We start from the raw sequence: 25,136 nt of genomic DNA, 5'->3' as shown, positions 1-25,136 counted from the left end.
AATGTCACCCTCCTCCCCTTGCCCTAAGCTTTAATAAAAGCAGCAAACCTTTCTCACAAAATTAGCATTTGCAACACACACACTGTGTTCAAGCATTCAAATTCTTTCAAAAGTCCATAATAAACTCTGGCCAGATATATAAAAATACAAAAAATATATCACATGGTGACAGGATAAAGGGGAATGGCTTCAAACTGAGAAGATTGTTTTTTTAATGCAAATAAATTATCTTAGGTGTGTTAGTAAGTTTTAACTAATTCTTGTCCACTGAATACAGGGCAATATTAAATATGGGCATACATAAAATGTATATATTTACATGACAACTACACAGAAAACCATCTTTTAGAGTCTATCTGATAGCTGAATTTCCATTGCATAAAAGTGCAGTCGTAAATACAAAGAGAAATGGCAATTCCTCTGGCAAACATTACAGATCCCACTTAGTTTCTTAAATTTAGGAAGTTACTGCTGAGCTTAGCAGAGATATTCAGGTGCAAGATGGAACTGAATAGGTAAGAGAAGCTGGCAACTCTCAAGATTTTAATTCTGATCCGGCCACACAACTAGTCCCATAAATAAATGAAAATAAAAGTGAAACCCAGTATCTTCAGACAAAATGTTTTGAGACTTTTTCTTTTGATAAAATTTTATAAAAATAAAGTATCACATAGTTTTCATGTTTCAAAAAAAGTATTCAATTTTCCTTCAAGCTTTCTCCAGAAAATCTTCTTTGCCATATGCAAATATGAGAAATTTTAAAGGAAAATTATTTAAGGAAAAAAAGCCCAAGCAAAACTGGTTGGAAAAAAAAAAACAAACAAAAAACCCAACAAAAATTGTCAAACCAAGCACTCAAAAATCAAACACATTCTTGTGACAGTCAAGAGTATTTTGTTTTATTCAACAATCTTCCATTTGAAAAACAAAACCAGCAAAATAAAAAAAAAACTGAAATCATTACAATGGTTCCTCAGTTGGGGAGCTGTCAGGAAATAAAGATGCACAATATTAGAATCCTCACTGTGCATCAATCTATGCCAGGTACAACCCTATTATCCACAGATGTCCACAGTTTATATATATTTTTTTTTTTTAAATCAACAGTATAACTTTAATCATGTAATACTCACTGCAAAATGCAAGCCCAAACCATTTAAAAGGAAGCTGAATTCATACATCAATATTCTTCTGGGTAAAAGTCAGTTAATTCTGACTTTGGGATAGCAGAACATGACAGCCATGACATTGGCTTTTTTAATATCTAAGTATACATACCCACAGATAATAACCTCCAGCTCATAACTGTAAATATTAAAGTTAATGCAAATATTTGAAACCTGGGGCCCCTACAGGGTTCCAGCTGTTAAACAAATCAGCCTTGCTGTGTTCAGTGTGCAAGAAATAACCTTTGATACCAAAACATGGGAGTACAAATTTATGTTCTCAATGTATCTTCTCAGGTTTGAAAACTCTGGCCCTATTTAATCTACAGTGCAAACACACACAAAACTAATATAAATAACCAAGACTCATACTTACTAAGTAGTGTTTTTCAAAAGCTTCTACAGATGATAAGGCCTCTTTGAGTTTCTTGTAAGGGCTCTGTGATGCATTGGCTTTGGAAAAATGCAGGACAAGAGGTGTTACTTACAAACACATTCTGAGAACAGCACTCCCCACATCCCTTCCCTGCTTTTTCTCCAGTACAAAGTGGAGAGAAAACTAAAAACCAATACCATTTTGCAGCTCCAGGTGCAGGTTATCTATCTGCACACAAACAAGGATGCTCCATTTGTTTTTCCAATAATTTTATTTTAAATATTTGTCTGAAAGCATTAAGACCTTAATTGAAATCCAGTGCTGTTCAAGCCCAATCACCTAAATGCTGATAAGTGGAGCATCGATGGAAACATTTATACTTTCAACAGTAAGGAGATGCACTGGTAGTTTGAAATACTAAATAGGCATTAAAAGAACTTGCAGGAGATAAAGTTCTATCACTGTGTGTGTGTATATGTAGGGATACACCAGAAATACAAATTTTAGGTATTTCTATGCCATGCATTTCAGACAGTGGCAGCTACTGAAGGAATTCCAGCTCTCCTGGCAGTACCTGTCTCAGGGCGTTCTGCTCCCAGCCCTGCCAACAGATCCACAGTCCTGTTAAGGTCTTCTGAATTGGGTCCCTTCTCTGACACGAGTCCACACAGGTAACCCAGAGATTTTAACTGTAAGAAAAGCCAGATGCTTGCTTTCAATAGGCTGTAAAATCAATATCAAACTCCTCTTGTTCTATTACATCGTTCCATTTTCATTGCTTTCATATTATGCTGCTTATAGGATCTCAAAATTAACTGTTATTCTCAAAGTATCAAGTAACTTATTAAGGAAGTAAATTGCATGTAAGTTACTGCATCAAATATTGGAACATGTGCCTACACACACAGATCCCTATATGCACAACACCTAATCTGAATAGTTCCTTCTGGTTTTCAACACAAACACAAACAAAGCTTGAGATGTTCAGCAGTTATGACCAAAGGTTATTTCTAATAGCTGTGTCTGTGTTTTTGAAAACTGCATAATCAAGAAAAGCAGGCAAGTCTGCAGTACAGTGATTAGGCAGCTTGTAAATCCACCTGAAGGATTGCATCCAGGTGAAAACCTTCCTGAAAAAGAGATCAGCACAGCTAACAGTGTTAGCTACCATAAAACCCCTTCTAGACAGCAGCTGGTGGCTCAGCACCCAGAATATTGTCTTAAAGAAGCTCTTATCTATTGGCCATTTGGTTAATTTACTTAGAAAACTCAATCAACTACAGAGGTAAGCCTGCAAAGGAATAAAGGTCTCAGCTTGTCACATAAAAAATGGGGATGGACATTAACCTCTTTTTAAAATTTATTTTAAACTCCACTTAATTTTGTCACTAGTTGCTAAACTTCTTCATTCAGTCAATTCCACCTTACTGCTACTCATTATCTTAAAATTCTTCCCTTTACCCTTTGTGTTAGAAAATGATGGAAAGGAAGAACACTTCCAGTTCATGTTGGAGCTTATTTTCCCTAGAAACATGTAAGGAGTATGGGAAGAATCTGATGCACCAATTGACATTTTAAACAATTCTTTGCTTCCTTTATTCTGATCTCCATCCCCCTCATTTTTTTTTTAGCAATAACTCTTCAAGGTGAAATTTCATTTCCCTGCTTTTGTAATAAAACAAGGACCTCAAGGGCTCAATTAGAGGATTATTAAGTCTACTGAAACATGAGCAAACTATAATTAAAACAAAGAGAAAATATTCTACAGGCTATGCAAACAAAAGGGTGAGTCTTCAAAAGATGTTGGTCTTCAAAAACATCCACAGATACTACAGTAGACTATTCCAATAGTTTCTGGAGTTTACCTTCTTTCTAAAATGTTTTTCAGCAGTGGACAGAAAGCAGCAGCAACCTCAGACATCACCTCTTTCATAGGAACAGACTAAGTGGAATTTGAAAAATGGATGTCTCATCTAGACTAGACTCAAGACAATGTACAGAGCCCAGTATTAAATTCCACAATAAAAAGCACAAAATCTGCTCCAGGGAAACAAATATTCTATTTCAACATTGTAATCCCACCACCCCAACACATCATTCACTCACCTTCTCCGTGGCATAGCTCCACAGGCCAACTGTGTGGGAAACATTTGCATCTATTTGAGCCCTATCACAGCAGCCTTCTATTCTCTGTAAGACTTCCAGGCAACTCAAAAATACCCAGCAATCCAAAGCTCCAGGAGGAACTGAGACCTGGAGATGAAGAGATAAAATTAGCTGGGAAATAAACCATCACCAGGTGAGAAAATACTTCAGTAGAAGTACTTTTCTTGACACAACACAGCAAAACCTCTTAGAAGAGTTTACTCTCAGAATACACAAAGCACAGCCCAACTCTGGCTGCCTCCTAAATAATTTATACATATTAGTTCATGAAACATATTAACTGGATCTGATACATTCATCAAGATGAAAGAGAAGGAAAGGAAGACTAATAGGTCTTGGAAAAATTCCAGAAGTCTGAAAACTCAGCTTAAGGAAAACAGAGTTAGGAAAAATTTCTGGAAATAGACTACTACTTTCCTAAGGAGACACCAGTTCTAACTGAGACTGAAATGAAAAGTGTAAAGAAGTGTTAAAAACCTGGAGAAAACCAATTAGTCTCTAAGATTCCTTCACAAAAATAAGCTTATTCATTGAAGGATAAGACATCTGCCATGGACAGTTAATTTTAAAAATGGAGATAAAAACAAACAAAGGAACACAAAAATAGAAAGCTAGAGAAAGAAAAGAGAGTCTGATACTAAAATATTTCCAAGACTTAAGATAAAGATAAGCATAACTAAAGACATGGAATACAGACACAATAATGGTGTTTCAAAACCCTGTTCATAACCCGTGCAAAAATATTCCTTTTAGAAAGACTATAAGTCCTAAACTCCATAATAAACTAAGTGACTAATGGGAAAGGAAAGTCCAAAGTATGAGCACAATGAACTTGAAGAAATAATAAAGATCTGAATTCTGAAGGAATTTTCAGGAATACAGAGATCCTAAGAAGAGAGTAATTTAGATTTCTGCTGTGTTCAGTGGTGTCAAGCCACATTAAGAGGTTTGCCTGCATTAAGAAAAAGGATCACAACAGGGATAAGTACAAGCTGTGCACATTAATGTGGCACTGTCTCACAGTGAGAACACTGCATTCAGTTTGGATCACCACAGCAAGACAGGAACAACAGAAATAAGGGACAGTGCAGAGGAAAACTCCAAACACTGGGGGCACAGGACAGACCTGGGATGCAGCAAAAGGGGAACTGCAGGAAGTGCCTTCAGAGATCTAGAAGGCTACACTGGAAATTTAAAATAACCCACAAAATGCACACACAAATAATACTATCTGTGGGAATTACACATTAGTTTGAGAACACATGAAGGTGTCAGCAAAGCATCTGAAGCAGATTTGCAGTTTTTAAATGCAGATGAACAGATGGAACTTACTACCACGATGTCAGACAGGCAAAAGTTAGCAGCTGCTGGTATAATGGCACAGATAAAACTAACAGGGCACCCATGGGATGAGGACATGGGTAAGCCACAAAGTGATATTCAGAAATAATCTCTTCTTTTTGTTACAGAGGATTAGCCTGCATAACAGCATAATAACCATACTGCCTTATTTCCTTCAATACAACACTGCTATAAATTTAAATTATGGGAGCTACATTTCAACAGATTGGTAATAAATCCATGAAGTAAGCAGGCAATTGACTACCAGTTTAGAGAATAACTTTCCACGTGAAGAATAAAACACTTTAACTAACTAAACACTTTACCTAACTAACTAATTAAACAGATTTGGTTCCCAGATGTGATGTCTCCAAATTTCTTCCCAAAAACATCCTCATGATGACACAATCAGCTGCAGCACCACTGTTATTAAAGCACCATTTTGATAACTCCCAGCCAGCCCTTATTGAATGCAGGTCACCAACAGCTAAACTTGAGAGATCTCATTAGATCATTATGGTATTTGCAGGGAATTGCCCTGACAAAGGCAGGAATGATGAATCTGACTCCATGTTCTCAGAAGGATAATTTATTGTTTTATGACACTGTATTATATTAAAGAATACTATACTGTACTAAAGAATACAGAAAGGATACTTACAGAATGCTAAAAAGATAATAATGAAAACTCCTGACTCTTTCCAGAGTCTCAACACAGCTTGACCCTGATTGGCCAAAGAGTCAGAACAACTCACACCAGAATCCAATGAAACAATCACCTGTGGGTAAACAACCTCCAAACACATTCCACATGTGAGCACAACACAGGAGAATCCAATGAGATAAGAATTGTTTTCCTTTTCTCTGAGGCTTCTCAGCTTCCCAGGAGAAAAATCCTGGGCAAAGGGATTTTTTCAGAGAATACCACAGATCATCACTGGATGAAATAATTCACATAATGGAACAGATGACACCAACTCACTTCCAACAGCTTGAGCTCCTGCACACAGTTGTGAAGAAGCTCCAGTGCTCTCTGGGAAACCTCCCATGGCCTCTGCAGGAAGATTAACAAGGTGCACTGCCGGGAGAACAGGTAACTGCGCAGGTCCAGCAGCGTGGCCTCCTGGTTCTGGATCAGCTCTCTCTTCTCCATGTCTATTGGCTTCCTCAGAATTAAACCATTCCAGCTCCTCACTGGCTGGCAAAAAAACGTCAGCCAGTTTGCACCATCTAAGTAAACAAAGTTAATATCCAAGAATCAAGCAGTGCTTTTTAGGAAAGCCTCTTTATCCTCCCTCCAGAGGCTGTGAGCTGCCTTAGTCCTTCCCAAGTTTATCACATGGATAAATGACTTATTGTCTTAGCTTTAAAAAGCAAACCAAAAACCCACCAGAACCTCCACAGCAAGGTAGGATAACTGGATTTCACATTCATTTCCCATAGGCATTTTGTCTTCACTGTATGTTTGTTATCAGTACAGTTGCAGCCAGTTTCTAATTTATTTATTAGCAATTAAGCCTACCTGAAGTTCAAAACAAACAAGCTTTATTTGCTTAAGTATTTCTCACTCAGCCATCATGGATGGATATGCCCCACTTCTAGGTACTGCATTGGGTTCAGTCAGCATAAATCTATTTCACTGCAATTACTCCTGCACTATATTTTCACCAGATTCATAAAACATATCTGATTAAAGCTGTTATATAACAGCATGTGCTTTAGCTCATTAGAAGAGTTTAAAGCTATTTGATACTTCTTGCACAGTAATTTTTCCTCAAAAATGAAGTTAAATCTTCTGTAGTGCAGATTAAGCACCTATTTCTATTAAGTTCTGCAGTGATTACCAAACATCTTGTGTAATTTGAGGCAACACTGAATGCACTTTTCCAGAAAGCTCTTTACTGAAAAACCTAGCAGTGAGCTGTAAAAACAGCAGCTGTATCTCAGCCAGATCAATACTTGTGTCATTTCATAGTTCAGGCCTCTGGTTGTAACAATCATCCCATTAGAGCAAAACACAGGTTTTCATTAAAAATTGCTTCTAAGCCTCACAAGACAAGAAACAAAATTTTGGTAAGATTGCAACTGATGGACATTTGTGTTTGCACACAGCATAAAACAAGAGCACAAACTGCCTGGTGCAGCCTCCCTGGGACTGCCCAAAGCACAGGGCTGCTCAGCACAGTGAAGGAATTCATGCACTCAACATTTATTTCACATTTTCAGACACTTACCACCAGCCCCAAAGTTGACAACATACTGAGAGAACAAGGCATCCAGCTCATCATACTGCACCAGGGCATCCTCAAACTGCTGCAGCATCTCAAAGACAAAGGCCAGCTCTTCCTTTTGGCACACAAGAAATACAGGGAACATGTTATTGACATTATTCATGTCTGGTTTTACAGCCTGTCCTCAGTCTTCATCCATCCACACAGCTCCAGGAACTACTTTTTCTAATTTTTGTTTCACATATATAAGAAAAACCTGCCATTAGAGCAGATTTCTTCCCAATACAGGGAGGTCCACAAAAGAAAATCAAATCCTACAGCTCTGCCAGTAAATTCTGATATGTATCCAGATCCTGATTCACTACAAAATATTGCTCATAGATCTATAAAAAGTTTGAATTTAAATAAATAAATGAATAAATGCTGAAGACTCATCTCCCATAATAGTACTGATGATTTCCTCTCACTTTAAACCATGAAGGCATCAATTGCAGTGCATCATAAAAGGGTTTTTTTGTACACAAAGCCAAACTGCTAAGTAGAAAAGGCCTCAAAATAAGACATGTCCTATACAAAAGATAGCACATGCAGTCAAAGGAGACAGGAGGATGCAGTGGATTCGACATCAGCGTTGTACAGGGACCAAAAAATTCCAAAGGAATCAAGATACTGAATTTTATCAAACAAGAGGTTCTTGCTTTTCTCTAAACCACCTAAAACAAAATTGTATTTATAACTACATAAAAAATAGAACTCATGGCATGGCACTCTCTATATGGATTACTTCAAAACAGACACTTTTCTAAACATCACCTCCATAAATACTGATAACAATCTGAACAAAGTAAACAGCAGCATTCACATTAAATACCAACTGTGAGTTTGAGTGTGTATGCACAGTAATGGGACACTTACCTCAAATTCAAGATCAACTACTAAAACATTTTCTAGGTGCAATTTGTTTGCTTCAATTGAGGTTCAGAAAATTTTGACAAGCCTGAAGATATTCTGCTTTTTTAACAGCAGAAAACTGTATTACTGTATTAAAAGGTAACTCAAACCTGCTGCAAACAGGATCCAAAAATGCTGCTTTTAAACCAGTCTTCATAATTCCTGCCACAGCCCTCAAAGAATAATCAGATGATTTAAAGGACCAGAAATCCAACCACAACAAAAAAGCACCATTTTTAAAACTAGGACTCAAGTATTTTCTTCTTGAGTTCTTCTTCAATATCAAGAGACTCTTACCTGCACCATGAAATACTCGCAGAAGCTCCACCCTGGCTCAGTCCTTTTCTCTCTCAGAGTTCTCATGTCATCTTCAAACTTGCCTAAGTTTTTGGTAAAGGACATGAGAAGCAATGTCCTGAGTTTGGTCAGGAAGGCATTCCAAGATTCCTGAGAACGGGAAGAGTCTTTCAAAGGGTCAGAAAGTACCACACATCTGTAAAGAGATTGATAAAATTCTATTTGAGGAGGAAAACACATAATTCACATATAAATGCCCAGCTGAATACTGTGCATTCCTGACAATTTCAGAATGAACAATATTTAGTTTTCCATCCACCTTAATCAGAGGAAAAAAAAAAACAAGACAAGGGTTATGTTTGTTTGTTTGGAGGCAGCTATGTTGGGGTTTTGTTTTTGGTTTTTTGGTTGGGGCTTGGTAGCTTTTAATAAACTTTGTCATGTGATATAGTTTATGAGAACAGTTAAGTGTTTTACCCAGAATGAGCACTCTAAAGCTTTTTTTTTCCTTGAAGCAAATAATGGATACATTATTCTAACTACTTAAATATAAGTAATGCTGTAGCTAACCTAGAAAAGAAAAGTCTGCCTAGCAATACAAATCAGCAGAACAGCAAATATAGCTACTCCTGGTAAAGATTCTACAAAATACAAATCAGGATCTATCAGTTCACATATAGTCAGCCTTTCCTAACTCACTTGAAATAATCATCCATAATAGATTCTTGAAATGTCTCAATCCTACGTGCTAAAACTTCCTCTGCTTTTCTCAGACAATAAACAGATCCTATTAATTTACAAATAAATCTACTGTTTCAGAGCATCTTCCTTCCTCAGTTTTTCTATCACAATTTATTAACATCCAAAAAACTAATGATATCTCTAAAGGCAGGAAAATCTCTCATCCAAGGAGAGCACTATTTCTGATAAGAAAATCCTATTTTGTTTCCTTTAATGAAAGAAAGAACAGTTTCATACACGCATTAGTATTTCCTTAGAATAAAAACATCTGAGGAAACTGGCCTTATGTCAGTTATCTCAGAGTGGAAAGGTGATTAGGTGAACAGCAGAAAGTACAATGGCAAAAAATCAGCCCTATGGGCCTCATATTCCCTACTCACCTCACTCCCACCACCTGCAACTCTGGTAAGCTTTTGCAAGCACCTAAGCAAACAAAAAACCCTGAAGGTCTAAAAGCTGATTAACATCACACTGTTCCCCTTAAACCTCTCTAAGCCAGGAGGAGATACTTGAAATCTATTTGACACACATTTCAAAGCTGCCACAAACCCAGGAAAGCTGAAAATAAAGTTTCTCCCTTTATTCTTTGTGCCTGCCTCCCTCAAAGCACAAATCTTACAGAGCCACCAGTGTGAATGCTGGGCATCAAGGGAAGTCTTTAAATGAGTAAGGAATGTCTTGCATATGGAGCTTTAGAAATCAGCACACTGGTCAAAAGATGAAAATGTTTGCAAGCCCGAGAATGCTCACCTGTCACTTTGCTTGTTGCAGAAGTCATTCCTTATTTTATCTACTATAGAGGTTCGGGGAAGGATGTTGGTTTTGTTCTTTTTCTTGGCATCACTCTCAACCACCACAATCAGCCAGTCCACTGAGCTGTGAGCTTTGAGAACGTTCTGCCACTTGGTGATGTCATCCTTGACTGTGGTTTTGTACACTTCCGTGTCCTGGGATGAGAAGTGGTGAATCATCAAATCAAACAGACATTCTGAACAATTGCAAAAGGCAAGTTTTGTTCCAAAAGAAAGCAAACAGAAAGACATAGCAAATGGAGATAGTGACAGTAAGTTCACTTACTGAAAAAAATCAAATAAAGTAAAGCATAGTAAAATTCTAAATTCTTTTAATTTATTTCCAGTATTTCAGTTAATAGCAAATATAGTAGTTGGTACATTCTCATTCTTTAATTGACTGAAATTAAGATTTTTAAACATCATTTAAGCTCTTTACACCTTCTGGAGCTTTACAATAAAAACATGTTTGAAATTACAAAGCTGAACTGTTTTATTCTCACATAGTAACAGAAGTGTGATATTTCCACCTTCTGCACTGCTCAAATCTCAACCTTTTTAGAAGCTTATTTTGCTTCTGGGTTGGTATTACTGAGATACAGATAATTCTTAACATTGTTCTGGATTCTTTTTGACTGGTCACAGATCAGATGTCACCTGCATCCTTCAAGGGGATAATTAATTCACAACAGAGGCAAACCAAAAGGCAGTGAACTGGAGATAAACAGGATTAAGACATTCCAAATTTTGCCCAGTTAAATTGCTGACATCCACCAGTACCTGACAGACACAGAAGATGAAACTAAAGAAAAAAAGTGTATCTTTAGATTTTAGTGCACCAACAGAGCATAATTGAACTACCCTGGCCACATTTCTGTGTTACAAAGAAAGTGCACAGTGCCACTGCAGTGTCACTGTAAGATCCTGGGGGTTTTGTGACAAAGTACTGAAAACAGGTTATTCAAATGCCTGTCCTCTTAGTGTCAAGTAACATTACAAACAGATACTGCTTATGGCAAGAAGTGCTCAAGCTAAGTTTTGTTTCCAGCAATATATCAGGTATGCATGCGTATGCAACCCAGAGTTAATTGTTTTGACTTTCTGCTTGTGCTATCTGTTATTTTCATTTGCTTTTCATGCTTATGTGAACAATTTCATTTTTAAATTTGAGTTTTTACGAGTACTTACACAACATTCTGTCCAATAAATATGAAGGAAGGGAAAAGTCAAAAGGGCTTTATTCCCCTCTTTGGGTAGTAGCTCCTCTTTAAACTGAACAAAGTTGGATTCCAGGTGAATCATCTTCGGAGCACGGCCGTAAGACCTACGGAGTTTAAAAAGTGAAATTAGTGGACAGAATAGAAAAATGAACATGTGTTGTGGGGAAGAGAAATTAACTGAAATACTCTGGCACTGGAAACCCACAAACTACACTCACTGCAGTTGGTGTAAAGTCAACTAAAATTTGGTATTGCTTGAAATGAGATAAAAGCTCCTTTTTGAAGAACAGAAGCTGGAAGCTCTTCAGCTTTCTTTCAGTAAAAGATTTTCTGTATCTCTAGGACAAGGAGAAAATACCAAATAAGAGAATTCCTCAATTTTTTTTTTCCAATCAGAAAACATTCAAATATATTAAATGTATTTCTGAGGGGAAATAGATCTAATTCCATGTGAGTTCTACCTATATTCTCATTGAGAAGAAAGCATACCACTTTCAGAACACAGCAGCCCAAGTACATCAAAGCACACCAAGACAAACCCACAAACCACAAAATCAGGAAGAGAAACACAGCATTACTATCATTTTTCTTTAGAAAAAGTTGAAGGGTTGAAAAGATCATCCTGAAGTGCACAACATTCACTTTGATTATCTAATTTCTCCAATTTCTTTGAGTCAGTTGCTCTGTTCAACTCAATTTATGGTAAGAGCTTCTCAGAACACAACAAATACACATTTACCCAGGTCAAAACCAGACACTGAAACAGAATCACTGAATAAAATGTAAGTTTACCTCCTCCATTCCATGGGTTCTCTAGGAAGCTGCTGAGAAAGTGTAGGATACAAGGAAGTAAATAAATTCTGATCTCCAGCACCTGAAAATGGAAGGCATCAATATATTAGCATGTGCAAATTATAGAATGTATATTAATATGCTATTCTACTAATGGTCTGCTGTTATTAGGAACATTTAATCTTATCTGCTATGTGGAAACTGGAGTCCAGCACTGAACTAGAGTTTTTTAAATCACTCTCAAGACTAATACAACATTTTTCAGCAGACATTGTTACAAACTTCCTATTGTGATTTTCCACAGAGCTACATAATCCATATACCAAAGAGAGTATCATAAAGCTGGTGCAACTCCAAAAACAAAACAAACAGCTCCTTAGCTGGAGTCATTGGTTTAAAAAAAAAGTATATTTAAAAATATTCCAGAATTTAGACTTCCCAAACCAGAAGACTGGGTAGAAAGTGGTTCCCACCATTCTGTATAGCTGGGCCTACACTGAGAAAATTTGGTTTAGCACATGTTCTGTGTTTTATTGGATACGATTCCTCTCTCCTCATTTTCTGGGACTGTTGTTACTACAAAACACCTCCCTGACTACCACGCTGTTCTGCGGAAACATGAGGTCTGTTAACACAGGGCAGGTCCCAAACAGCTACATTAAATACAACACCACTGCAGGAGCTACTTAGATACGAGTCAGGACAAAATGCACTGTTTACCACATGAAAAAATGTATTACCAGTAACCTTTCAACAATAATTCTTAAATTCTCTTAGGTTCAGGGAGGATATGATAAGGACAAGACATTAATTAAGATTTTAACAGCCTTATAGACAATTCTGCTATTTCCTGGTGGTTTTCCTTTTCACAATCTTTCTGCACACCAGAACAGGAAGATCCTCTCACCTTCCTGTGGAACTGGAAACTGCAGAAGTACCTGACATCCTTTTTTCTCCCTCCCAACCCCCAATCTCACATCCAGGCACAAAGCCAGGCATTGCCTCTACCTTCCTTTAGCATTCTTTAATTCATCTTAAAAATCTTTTTCTAGTCCTCTCTCCTTTCCCCAGTTTTCTCATATATGTTATTATTTTCGCATATAGTACTTTGATTACCACAATTCTATCACCACACAATAAAGTATATTAAAAATTAAAGTTTAAGAGGCTGATTAAGTGCAAGAACAAGCAAAAACAGCTCTTCTGATGTCTGACCACATTAACTATTATTCAACAATGCAATTTCATAAAATAGCTAAAAAACATAACAAAAACAATCAGTACTTTAGCCCTGTTTCTCAAGAAAAGTACCTTATGCTGGATCCTTCACCTTCCTGCCATCTGAATTAAGTGTACCATACCACATGCTATTTAAGACCACAAACAAATGCCCTGAATGAATACTGAAACAAGTGTTAGTGATAGTGTTAATGCTGTTTTATACCAAGCTACACCTCTGTGAGCCAAGCTGAGAACAGTCTATTGATTTGCACCTCATTACTGCCCACAGAGAGTGAAACATAGCTCAGTGACTTAGGAGCTGCACGATGACCACATCAAAATGAGAGCCTGTGAGCTCCAAATCTGCTGGAAAGAACAAGCCACATATTTTATCTCTGGAGTATAGCAAAGTAATGTTTCTACACTGCAGCTAAAAATTCAATGTATGCCACAAAAATATTCTAGAATTCAACATCTTAAGTAAAAAGGACTGCTACTGAATACAGAGGAACTAAAGGATAACGTGTAAGCACCCTGCTATTCAGACAGACACATCACATTATCAGCTTAAAACAGGTATATTCATTTTAAAACCAGTCAGCTTTTCCTCCTGCACTGGTTTTGAGGGCATATCAAATACACATAAGAATGTGTTTCATGATCAAGGCAACACAGCCCTCTAGGATTAGAAGAAAAGTGAGAACAGACCTTCAATGTGAAACACATTGGCTGTCTTTGAACACAGACCAAAGCTGCTACCACGAATTTCCAACACCCAAAGGGCTGCAGCATTTCATGTTCTGCTCAACTGGACCCTGTATCTACTGTAATCAGCATGTTTGAGCTGATCAGGCCAAGAACACTAAAATGAAGTTATCAGCAGGCAACACCAGCACAGCACTGACACAGGACCAGCACTGATACCAGTAAGTACAGCAAGGAATTGTTAGGGCTGTCAGATGCACCATAAATTGTCAACTGGTGCTACTGGGCTGCAGGGAGGGAGACAAGAGCACAACCTGCACAAATACCAGAACAGAAAGTCCCAAAAGATCACTATTTCTGGAGTGGTGTTGAGCAAGATTCCTATGGCTCAAGAGACCTCAAAAGCATGGCAGAAGTCTCATTCTCTGCTCTCTATATATATGCCTCTAATGCCTCACTATCTATGATCTACTTTCCAAAATATTAAGAAAAGAAAAAAAAATAAGATGGAAAATAAAGAAGAAATAAGGGAGAAAATACAAACAATACCACTACAGGAGTTTTTGCTTGTATCTGACTGAATTCTATGAATTTAGAATGAAACATTCCAAAACCCCAATTCTAGTAACCCTAGAATTCAAACTTAGAGAAAACCCCAAAGAGTCTGAGAATTGCTTCAAATACCTTGTTGTAGAACTTTTTGTCATTTTTTGTGAGAAAAAAAAATTAAAAAGATGATGACTCGACCATATCACAGCAAATTCATTTCAGTGGACTGGTCTCAACACTAAGACCCAAGCCAAACCATTCTATGGCTGTCAGTAATGGGGCCAGAGTGTAAATGATTATCAGACACCTCTCTCCTGAAAGAGACAAGGAAGGATGTGCATATATGGGAAGGAAAAGTAACTCTGGAATCCTATCATAATTAAAATCATGAAGCCTTCTAGAGAAGGGTTTTCATCTTTCAGAACCTACAGGCAAATAAGACCAAATATCCCATGGAGATGATAACTAGACAGTAACATTAGAGTCTGATAACCTCCTGCAACACCAACCTCAGCTTCTAAACCATGTGTGTCTGAATTAATCTACTCCCCACCTGGATGTCAACAGACACCCCACAAATACAGAAGGAACACAGAGACTCTTTCAGTGATACCACACCAAGTACAGGGTGCTTCTGCACGTGAAGTGGTGACACACAACAATTGAAAGCAGTAATGTTCAAGTGATACACGTTAAAAAGAAATACTCCAGGAGAAAGAGAAGAACAAAGAACCTGTTTCCTTTCTTTCTACATGACAAAGTTCAAAGGGCAGGGCCTTTGGCACTTTTCCAAACACTTCCCGTGCTGTGGGTGGAGAATGGATCCAGAGCAGCCCTGAGGAGAAGGAATTGGGGATGTTGGTTCAGGAGGAGCTCAACATGGCCAGGCCATGTGCACTGACAGCCCAGAAAGCCCAAAGTGTCCTGGGCTGCATCCAAAGCACCGTGGGCAGCAGGGGAGGGGGAGATTCTGCCCCTCTGCCCCACCCAGGTGAGACCCCACCTGCAGAGCTGCCTCCAGCCCTGGGTCCCCAACATGAGAGCGACACAAACCAGTTGGAGTGGGACCAGAAGAGGGACACAAAGATGCCCAGAGTGCTGGGACACCTCTGCTATGGAGAGAGGCTGAGAGAGGGGCTTGTTCAGCCTGGAGAAGAGACCTTAGAGCCCCTTCCAGTGCCTAAAGGGCCTCCAAGAGAGCCGGAGAGAGACTTTGTACAAGGGTCTGCGGTGACACAACAAGGGGCAGTGGCTTTAAGCTGAAAGAGGGTAGATTTAGACATCAGGATGAAATTCTGCCATGTGAGGGTATGCAGGCCCTGGCACAGAGTGCCCAGAGCAGCTGTCCTGCCCCATCCCTGGAAGTGTTCAAGGTCAGGTTGGATGGGGCTTGGAGCAGCCTGGGACAGTGGAAGGTGTCCCTGCTCATGGCAGGGGTTTGGAACAGGACAATCTTTAAAGTCTTTTCCAATCCAAACAATTCTGTGATTCTTTCCTCCTTGTCTTTCTTCCTGACATTTTGGTAGATCAAATCAGTGCAGCCTTCCTCCCTTCCCTCTTTCCTATCTAGGACACTTGTTCTACTCTATATTTGTACAGGAACAGTGAAAACCAGAATGACCACCTAATCAAGGGGGACATGCACTCTTTGTAGCAGCTGTCTAATACCAAAGAACCACAAAATACTGACATTTTTTAGGTTTGTGCCTGCTTAAAACCACCAAAATCCCCAATAATATATTTTTTCCTAACAGTTTCCAAACTTCTTAGATGCTCAGAGGCTTTGTCACTATAGTATCTAAATATACCACAGTGATTTTTTTTTCCCCTCTAGAGGAAATCATCCTAACCCAATAACTACACAGGCAGTTTGAAACAAAAACTCCTGAGGTCAGATGACTAAAGAAGACAAATATTTTCCTTTGATACCAATGACAAGCCCAGTCAACTGAGATAAAAGGCTTTGAATACCTTTAAAAGAACGCAGAGCCAAGACTACACTTTGGAGTAGCTTTGTTTGGGTTTTATCTCCAAGTATCACTCACAGCTAACCTTTCTGACCCCTCTTACTTTTCCACTGGTCAAAAGTTCTACTGTGAGTCTTTTTTCTTAAATCACTAGCCTGTAAGAAGTGGATCTACCTGAAGTTTTGGTGAGGTTTTTATATTGACATCTTTTAAAGGTCCTCCTCTCTCCTAACTCAAATTCACATTCAAAAGAGGTCTAAAAACCAAAACACAGCACAGCTAAATTGCTATATAAAAACCATAGCTGATTCACTAGAAGAAAATCCTTTTAGCAAAACTCCACTTCTGCACTTCTGAATCTGTAAAACAGGTTAACACTAACAAGTATATGCCACTTCTTCTCAAGACAAATGTAATCAAATATTTAAGCACAGAATAATGTATCAGCTACACAATGTGTGCAGCTGATACATTATAAGTAAGTGATGACTTACAATGCAGGCAGGAGTTCTGGTTGAGAACAGGGGAAATGAATTTATAGGATAGAGTTGTTAAATGGTCTCAGTAGCAGCAAATCACTCTGATCACTTGGGCTACATCCCGCTTCTTGCTGCCACATTTTTTATTACATCTATCTACTAGTAACAGAAGAACTTCTGAATCAAGCTCCTCTAGTCCCAGAACAATATTCTTAACTGCAAGTATTTATTTTCACCACAAAAAGATGCAAAATTCCTCCCTTTCCCTCCCCACCCCTTACTTTTATTGATCTTTCTGTTCCTGCTGTAGATAATTGCAAACATTTTCTCTTCTTGGGCCTACAAAGCATTTGCTGATGGTTTTTCTCTTGCTGTATCACAGCAAATTCTGAACATGGACCAGATAAAAATGATGCACATCATTCTCTCCAAAGATTATATATAAAGTCCATTGTGCTAAAACAGGTTATTGACAGTGAGAGCAAACATGCAAACACACAATATAAACAGACAGAAGACAATATAAACAGATACTATGAGCTGATAATGGAATATTCCACAACTGCATGAAGATAACTACAAGAGAACAGCTTTTTAGGAAAGCTCTGAAAAGCTTAATTACTTCATTTTGCAGGATTGCCTTTAGTCTCCAGCCTCCTCTTCATATGGACAGAGCTAATAATTTAAGTGCAAATCAGCCACCTAAGGATGAGTTCTTTGGCTGTTATTTATGTGCAACAACATTATATTGAAGCTCCACAGACTTTGTCTCAAAGTTTCAAATAGGATTCCTGAGAAGGAAACAACGCTGTTTGGGTTTCCTAGGAAAGCAAGCTGCACTGGCTTAGAGATTTTGTAAAGTCAACATTTTACAGAAACTACTCAAGTTCAAGATGTTTGATGCAAACACTCAACTTGCCTCTGCAAAAAAACCCTAAAAAAATTAATGAAGCTAAAAATAATCCTTCTTCAGCAGTGAGAAAGCTGTAAAATGACTCAAAACACTTTGCAAGCTTACCAGGTCTGGCAGCAATGCAGATAAACTGCTACAAATGAGTTGAGAGTTTACAAAGTAACCTGCCAGAGAGAGCAGAACCACAGCTGGACAGAGAAACTCCCCAGTGGCTTTGCAATCTAGTAAGACTGACAGTGTAAAAAATATGGCTCAAATTAATTTGGAATTGAGTCATCATGGCACTCAGTCCTACCTGACAAGAGTGATTTAACACTCAGGGGTGCTGCCATACTGAGAAAAGGGAAAACACAAAAAGGAACAGCAGCTTTCTGTGAATATACTGCTTTTCCTGCATGGAAAATACAGTTGTCTGTATGCCTAGAGAAAGGGTCTCCAGAAGTTTGTCATGTCTTACCATAGTCTATTAATCTAAAAACTCTCTGTTAAAACTACAGGTGCTTCCAATGATGCAAACACAATAAAAACAAGGCTAATTCGCTTACACACAGCTTCTGAGGGCAAAATAATCAAATTACAGCACTAACATGAAAGAAGTGCTGACAAAAACTGCATTTGCAACTGGCATCAGATATCCAAGACACGTGGAACCTGCCATTTTTCCCCATAGGCCAAAGCCTGTACACAGAGTGCTGAATTCAGGGTTGTGCCAATATAGCAAATAACTACTGTTACAATAGAGATTAACTCATGGATTTGACAGCATAACTCTCCTTACCAAAGAAGCATTCCTTTCACAGCACTGTCAAATTTATTTCAAGTAGGTAAAAATATTTGTTTACAAAACAACTCTGGTATGCACAGTGTTGAAAAGAAGTTTCACCAGGAACAAAACCCCCTCTTCAGTTCTCTCTTATTAAGAACAAACCCTAAGAGTTAACAGGAGTTATTTCATGATGCAAAAGTTTACCTGACAGAGATCAATCTGAATCTTGTAGCAAAAGGAAATACTTCTGGTCTGAAAAGCACCCTCATTTAACCTTCACTCTCACTTCACATAATCAGAACCCAGCCATCCCCTCACAGGCCTGCCTTTCCTCCACGTGCCCCTCCTGGGTGGGACACAATAAAAACACACACAGGGTGTTTTTATCCCAGACAACTCCAACTGCCTGCAAGTGGAACCACAGACAAAGATAAACTGTGTTTGTTGAGCAGTTTCTAACACCATGGCTTTTAATGTGTTTTGCAACAAACGCGTTCCCTGGAAGGCCAAGCCTCACCTCTCTGTAAATCTTTAGCAATACAATGCTTAGAGGAGCTTCCCTTCAAGTAAGTCATTATTGGTGAATGCACTTATTTGAAATATTAGAGTCTCTAAGTACTCCACTTCTTTGAAGAGAAAAGAAGAGAAACTAAAGCAGTTACAGTAAAATGCATTCCCCATTGAAATCAAATGTTTTGGTTTAAAATGTAGCAAGTCACCCATACTACATTCACCAGAGAGGTAATCTCTGAGCAATTTTGCTGAATTAACTTTAACTCCTGAATTAAAGCTGTCTCAGACCAAGCCCCTCCAGTCCATACCAGTAAAGATATTCCTGTTGTGCTTGTCCAGGGCAATAGAAATAATTTCCTCAGTCCAGGAGTGAGGCATACAAGTGACACATAATGCTCACCTCCTGTCTCATTTGTAAGTCTGCTGCTACCATACTGGATGGGGATAAGAACAAAACATTTTACAACCATAATGTAAACTCACTCACCACACAAAATTAATACTGTTTTCAATATCAGGCAACTGGGCTTGATTGAAATCTGGTTAAATTTTGTGTTTGGAAGTTTGAAAATTCCCTTGTACAAAGAAACCAGAGTTCTTTCTGCACCCACTAACAAAAAACCCAAGGTTTTACCCTGAGGTAAAACTTTGTGCACTTCAACAGACTAAAATGTAATTTAAATCATACAGGAACAGTGAAGACTGACCTGCACCACACATGGAGACTCTACCATGCTGAATACACATAAAGCCAGAAAATCTAAAAAGCAAGTACCCACAGCCTGAACAGTAGCATTAACACCAGCAAACTATATCCTCCAGATGTTTCTGATATGTACATTTTTTCTGACTTTAAATCTAAAGTGAAACGGATTTCAAAATTCTTGAAATAGGTGAGTAGAGAAGATTCAGTACAGATCCTGTTCACTTCAGCTTATGAACTGCATTCAAAAAAAGGAAAAAAAGTTTAAGACAGAAAAAAAAAACACATTTATAAAATAGTCTGGACAAAATATATACACAGAGAGTTCCACAATTATACAGCTACAAGGTTACAGTTGGATACTTTTTCTAAGTAAGGTCTAAGACCTTAATCACCAATAAATGCTTACTCCATAATAAGACAACACAGAACTGTGAAACGAGTTTCTATTTCACAGGCACATAAAGCATTCCCAGTGCTCTAGTGATAAAAGTGCAAATATGTATTTTGTACATCATCAGTAGAGATACTTTTGACTAAGACCAGCCACTGGCTACCTTTTGTTAAAAAAGAAAAAGCAGAATTCTCTATGCTGATCTCATTCCCTTTACCTTTTTATTAACAACATTATGGATGTAGTTAGAATAAAAAAGACCATTCCACTTGGAAGGAACCTGCCAGGATCATGTGGTCCAAGTACATGACCACTTCAGGGCTGACCAAAAGTCACAGCATGTTAAGGGCACTGTCCAAATATCTCTTCAACACAGACAGACTTGGGACAGACTGAGACACCTCTCTAAGGAGTCTCTTCCAGTGCTTGACCCCTCTCCCGTTAAAGAAAAGCTTCCCAAGGCCCAGCCTAGCCCACCTGCTTGTTTTAAGTGAACTTTGAGTGCACCCCTCTACGCCTGTAAAAGCAGGAGGGGTTTTTACATCAGGACCACCAGCCTGTCTCTGCTACCTGAAAGAACTAATTCACTAATTCCTGGAAGCAGGAGTTTGGTTAACTAAGCCCTCTCAGGGATGGAACCAAAGCAGTTTAAGATTAAAGTGTAATGTCAGCGGGCAGGCATCGGTGGGATCGCCGCAGAGGATCCCTCTCGCAACTTCTCTTAGCACCAGCAAAGCCACACAAAGCTCGCTGCCAGGAAGTTTGGGGTTCACCATTTATTCTCACATTTCACCCTCTTCCCCTAAACACCTCTGAGCACGGCATTCGCCTTGTTATTTACTACAGAAACAACCCCAAGTTTGCCCACTGCCATCAGAAAGGGGGAAAAGCAATGAAGAGGCAAACCCCGCCATCAGATCCCTTCTGCAGGCGCCCTGTCCCCACCCGGAGCTGCGGGAGCCCCCCAGAACCAGGCACCGGCTCCTGCCTCCCCCCGGGCCCGCCGGGGGCACCGGCCGGACCCCCAGCCCCGCCAGCAGCGGCGGCGGGGACACTCACAGGTCACGATGGGCTTGTTCTCCATGGTGTAGATCACGGGGGGCTTCTCCCTGCCCTCCTCCTCCTCGGCGGGGTCCATGAGCGGGCGGGGTCGTCAGCCCCGGCTCCCCCGCCCGCCCGGCGCCATGGAAACACCGCCGGGGGGCTGGGACGGGACGGACAGGCCGGGCCGGAGCGGGGGTGGTGCCGCCGCTGCCTCCCCCCCCCCCGCCTCCCCCCACCCCCTTCCCCGCGTCCCCGCAGCGCCGCTCCGGAGGGGAAGGCGGGCGGGAGAGGCTCATCCGCTTCCTGGATCACCGGGCAGGCATTACCGCTTCCGGGGAGCGCCGCCGCCGGGGAACCCGGAAAAGGGGGAATGCGACGGGGAATGGAGGGGGAGCGCGGCCCGGGGACGGGGAGGGGGGTCCCGGCCTGCGGCCCCCGGCAGCCGCGGGGAGCCGGGGCGGGGCTGCCCCTGAGGGACGGCCTGAGGGGCAGAGCCACTGAGCGGTGACAGCCGGCGGGAGTCACGGAAGGGTCGGGGTTGGAGTGACCTCTGGAGATCGCTCAGTGACCTCCGGAGATCGCTCAGTCCATCCTCCTGCCCCTGAGGGCCGGCCCGAGGCGCCTGAGGGGCAGAGCCCCTGGGCCGCCCTGAGCGGTGACAGCCGGCGGGAGTCACGGAAGGGTCGGGGTTGGAGTGACCGCTGGAGATCGCTCAGTGACCTCCCGAGATCGCTCAGTGACCTCCCGAGATCGCTCAGTGACCTCTGGAGATCGCTCAGTGACCTCCGGAGATCGCTCAGTGACCTCCCGAGATCGCTCCCTCCATCCTCCTGCCCAGGCAAGGTCACCCAGAGCAGGTGACACAGGAGCGTGTCCAGATGGGTCTGGAATGTCTCCACACCCTCCCTGGGCAGCTGTTCCAGAGCTCTGCCAGCCTCAATGGAAATAAATTCCTCCTTGTGTAGGGGTGAAACTTCTCGTGTTTTAGTTTATGTCCATTGCTTCTTGTCCTGCTGCTGGACACCACTGAGGAGTTTGGCACCATCCTCTTGGCACCCTCTTGGGAGATATAAATATGTATGGATGAGATCTCAGCCTTCTCTAGACTAAACAGGCCCTGCTCCCACAGGCTCTCCTCATAAAAGAGATGCTCTTTATTAAAATGAATCTTATTTAAACTCGTTACAGGACTTCTGTGAGGCTCTGGTGGACTTCGTGGGCAGCTGCCTGATGTGTCATTCCCATGGCTGTTCCTGGCTAGTTCAGTGGGAGTAAGTGCATTAGGGATCATATTTTCCACTGACTTCAAATGTATAAGTGAATATGGTCCTTGAAGTTTAATGGTTTATAATGTAGGGTTTTAAATGCATAGAGGTAATAACACCCCATTACACTTCTGTTGGGTCTAATTAATGGTATTAGAGCCATAAAATTGAGCCCTGTTTTACTTTAGACTGAGATGCTATTCCTTTCTTTTAAATAAACCTGCTGTTCACCTTGGTCATCTGCAGTTTCTTTAGAATAAAGAATCCTAAACTTAGAGGGTTTGCATGTACTGTCTCAAATAAAAGTAAGGTCTAGAAGAACATATTGAAAGTAGCCTATAAGGGGTAAAATATGGAAAACACTGCATACATGTGTAAAGCCAAAGGTTATCTCAGGTAGGACTATAAGTAATCTGTGAATTAATAATAATTCTTTATTTCACAGTGACATTGTGCTCAGGTGGTTTGAGTGTTCAAATATTTATAGAAGTAAATTTGTTTAGAATTTTCTTTCAGTAAAATTCAGTAAAACCTTAACTCTATTTTCTGGACTTATAATGTTGATTCAAAAAAAAATTACAGCATCCTTGTAACATATTTCATCCCTTAACACTGCTGAATACTCCCAGTTTTAGCTCTACCATTTTACTGGGGGATTATTGGTTCTTTCCTATTTGAATATTTTCACCAACATTTGCACAGAAATTTGCTTTCACCTTGGTTGTAACTTGTTTCCTTAGCACAGTGAAACTTTAAGAATATTTTGTATAGCACAGTAAAATGTTTTAATCTGATTTTCAGGTTTAGTGAGCAGCTGGACACAAACAATTTTTAATGCTGCGAGAGTCGAGACATATCATGGTACAATTTTATTTTTAAAATGTCAGCACTTAAACACTGTTTTACAGTATAAGTGTATGGAAAAAATTATTCACTGAAACAGAAAAGAAAAAAAACCCCTCTTTATGCACTTATAAAAAATTAGAAATTCCTCCCAGTAAGCTCCTAAGTAACTCAGATGCCCAAAGTAATTTTGTGCATCTGTCAAATGGTCCTGAAGAGCACAGGTAGGGAAGCAGGTAAGCCCAAGTCAAATGTATTTATCCCCTATTCTCAGAGATTAGAGCTAAGGCCAATAGTTCATTGGGATTAACATTTTATTCTCTATAGAATTTGATAAAAAATTAAATTTCTTCTCTAGATTTTTATGTTGCAGTATAGCTGCTTCTATTAAAAACAAACAAACCAACAAAAAAAAAAAAAAGGCTGTCCTAGCCTTGCTTGCTGTTTTTGATAGCAAGAGAAGCAAATACATCTCCATTTGTGGTTTATTCCTAAACCATCTTCTCCCTCCCAAAAAACAAGACAGGCTCATTAATATAGGCAAGAAGACTCAGGAAAACAACTTTTCATTGTGTCTCAGGTGTGTAATTGCCAAAAATACTTGAAAGTCAGTTTGACAGGGAATGAAATAGACTGGTCTCTGATGGGAAAAGTAGATCTTTTATAGCAAACTACACAGAGGAAAAAAATCAAGCATTTGGAAATTGGGACTTCAACAATTTTCTGGTTCTACCTAGCATTTTGAAATGAATGGATGGAATTTTCCTTCTGGGGAAAAGAGGAAAAGGGACCACTTGAAGGGTAACTAGAATTTTGCTTTTCCTTTTACCTTTACACCAGCTAAAATACTCTCTGTCCCTACTAGAAATCATTACATGTCCTAAGTGAATATTAGCCTTGTATCCACAAAACATAATTATTACAGACACCAGGCCACTGTGGTGCTACAGTTCACTCCAATTTTTCAACCTCTCATGTATGGCAAGATAAAATTTAATTCTTTCCTACCAATCAGTCTCTTCAGCCAAGCAAATTCCCTTCACCATTTCAGATTGCTGGGTATCAGGTGCCTAAAACTTTTCTGTTGCCACATTAGCAGGGCAGAATGATGCCTGCACTTTGAATGAGGAGTCAGGAAGAGAGGAGGAGCTGAACTGGAGGTAGTTGATGGCCAGGCAGAGCCTGTACAAGTGCTTTTACGTATCAGCATTATCATTTCTATTCCAGCCACAGGCTTAGTGCCCAAGTAGGTCACCTCTGGCGTGATCTTGACTTTGAGGCACAGTATAAAGGAGCAGATTAATCTAAGAGGCATTTGTATGACTGGATGGAAGGACTGCATGTATATTACTAAACCATGAAGGGTTTCCTGGTTTCCAAGTCCGTGCCTCTCATTTTCCTGTGGATTTCAGGTTGGCGTGGAACAGAAGTGCACAACAGCCTTTCTGTTCATCCCTACTCCCCAGCCTGTGCTGATGGAGCAGGGCCATAGCACACACCATCAACACTCTGAACAGGGCTCTAGCAGGAAAAACAGCCTCAGAAAAATGAACTCTCTCCCAAAACAAGGCACATAAACTCCTTATATTTCCACAGCCAGGCTCTGTACATCACACTCATTGGTTTAAATGCACTTCATTAACTGTTTCATTAGCAGGAGCTGTGTCTCCTAACTTTCACTTTGTCTGTGCACACTGACAAA

At 39.9% G+C, this 25,136-nt stretch overlaps 1 protein-coding gene and 1 long non-coding RNA gene across 2 annotated transcripts in view; one reads left to right on the top strand and one right to left on the bottom strand.

The window, feature by feature from the left end:
* The window catches only part of TRAPPC10 (trafficking protein particle complex subunit 10), a 37,933-nt gene extending 16,364 nt beyond the window's left edge, over positions 1–21,569 (bottom strand). Inside the window, exons 1-10 of the mRNA XM_054654651.2 lie at positions 21,342–21,569; positions 12,073–12,154; positions 11,249–11,384; positions 10,020–10,216; positions 8,529–8,724; positions 7,284–7,395; positions 6,032–6,279; positions 3,649–3,795; positions 2,117–2,231; positions 1,543–1,619 (exon numbers count right to left, since the gene is read on the bottom strand). Coding sequence (XP_054510626.2) covers positions 1,543–1,619; positions 2,117–2,231; positions 3,649–3,795; positions 6,032–6,279; positions 7,284–7,395; positions 8,529–8,724; positions 10,020–10,216; positions 11,249–11,384; positions 12,073–12,154; positions 21,342–21,420 — 1,389 coding nt within the window. The 5' untranslated portion in view covers positions 21,421–21,569. The remainder of the gene's footprint in view (positions 1–1,542; positions 1,620–2,116; positions 2,232–3,648; positions 3,796–6,031; positions 6,280–7,283; positions 7,396–8,528; positions 8,725–10,019; positions 10,217–11,248; positions 11,385–12,072; positions 12,155–21,341) is intronic.
* Positions 21,570–21,738: 169 nt separating this feature from the next.
* On the top strand, positions 21,739–22,826 carry LOC143691990 (uncharacterized). The gene is made up of 2 exons (XR_013179836.1): positions 21,739–22,403; positions 22,515–22,826. It is a non-coding gene; the product is annotated as an uncharacterized LOC143691990 (long non-coding RNA).
* Positions 22,827–25,136: the final 2,310 nt, after the last annotated feature.

This window comes from Agelaius phoeniceus, chromosome 2, assembly GCF_051311805.1.
Source record: "Agelaius phoeniceus isolate bAgePho1 chromosome 2, bAgePho1.hap1, whole genome shotgun sequence".
Lineage (NCBI taxonomy): Eukaryota > Metazoa > Chordata > Aves > Passeriformes > Icteridae > Agelaius > Agelaius phoeniceus.
The sequence above is the reverse complement of the archived record's forward strand: the minus strand, read 5'-3'. Positions and strand labels throughout refer to the sequence as shown.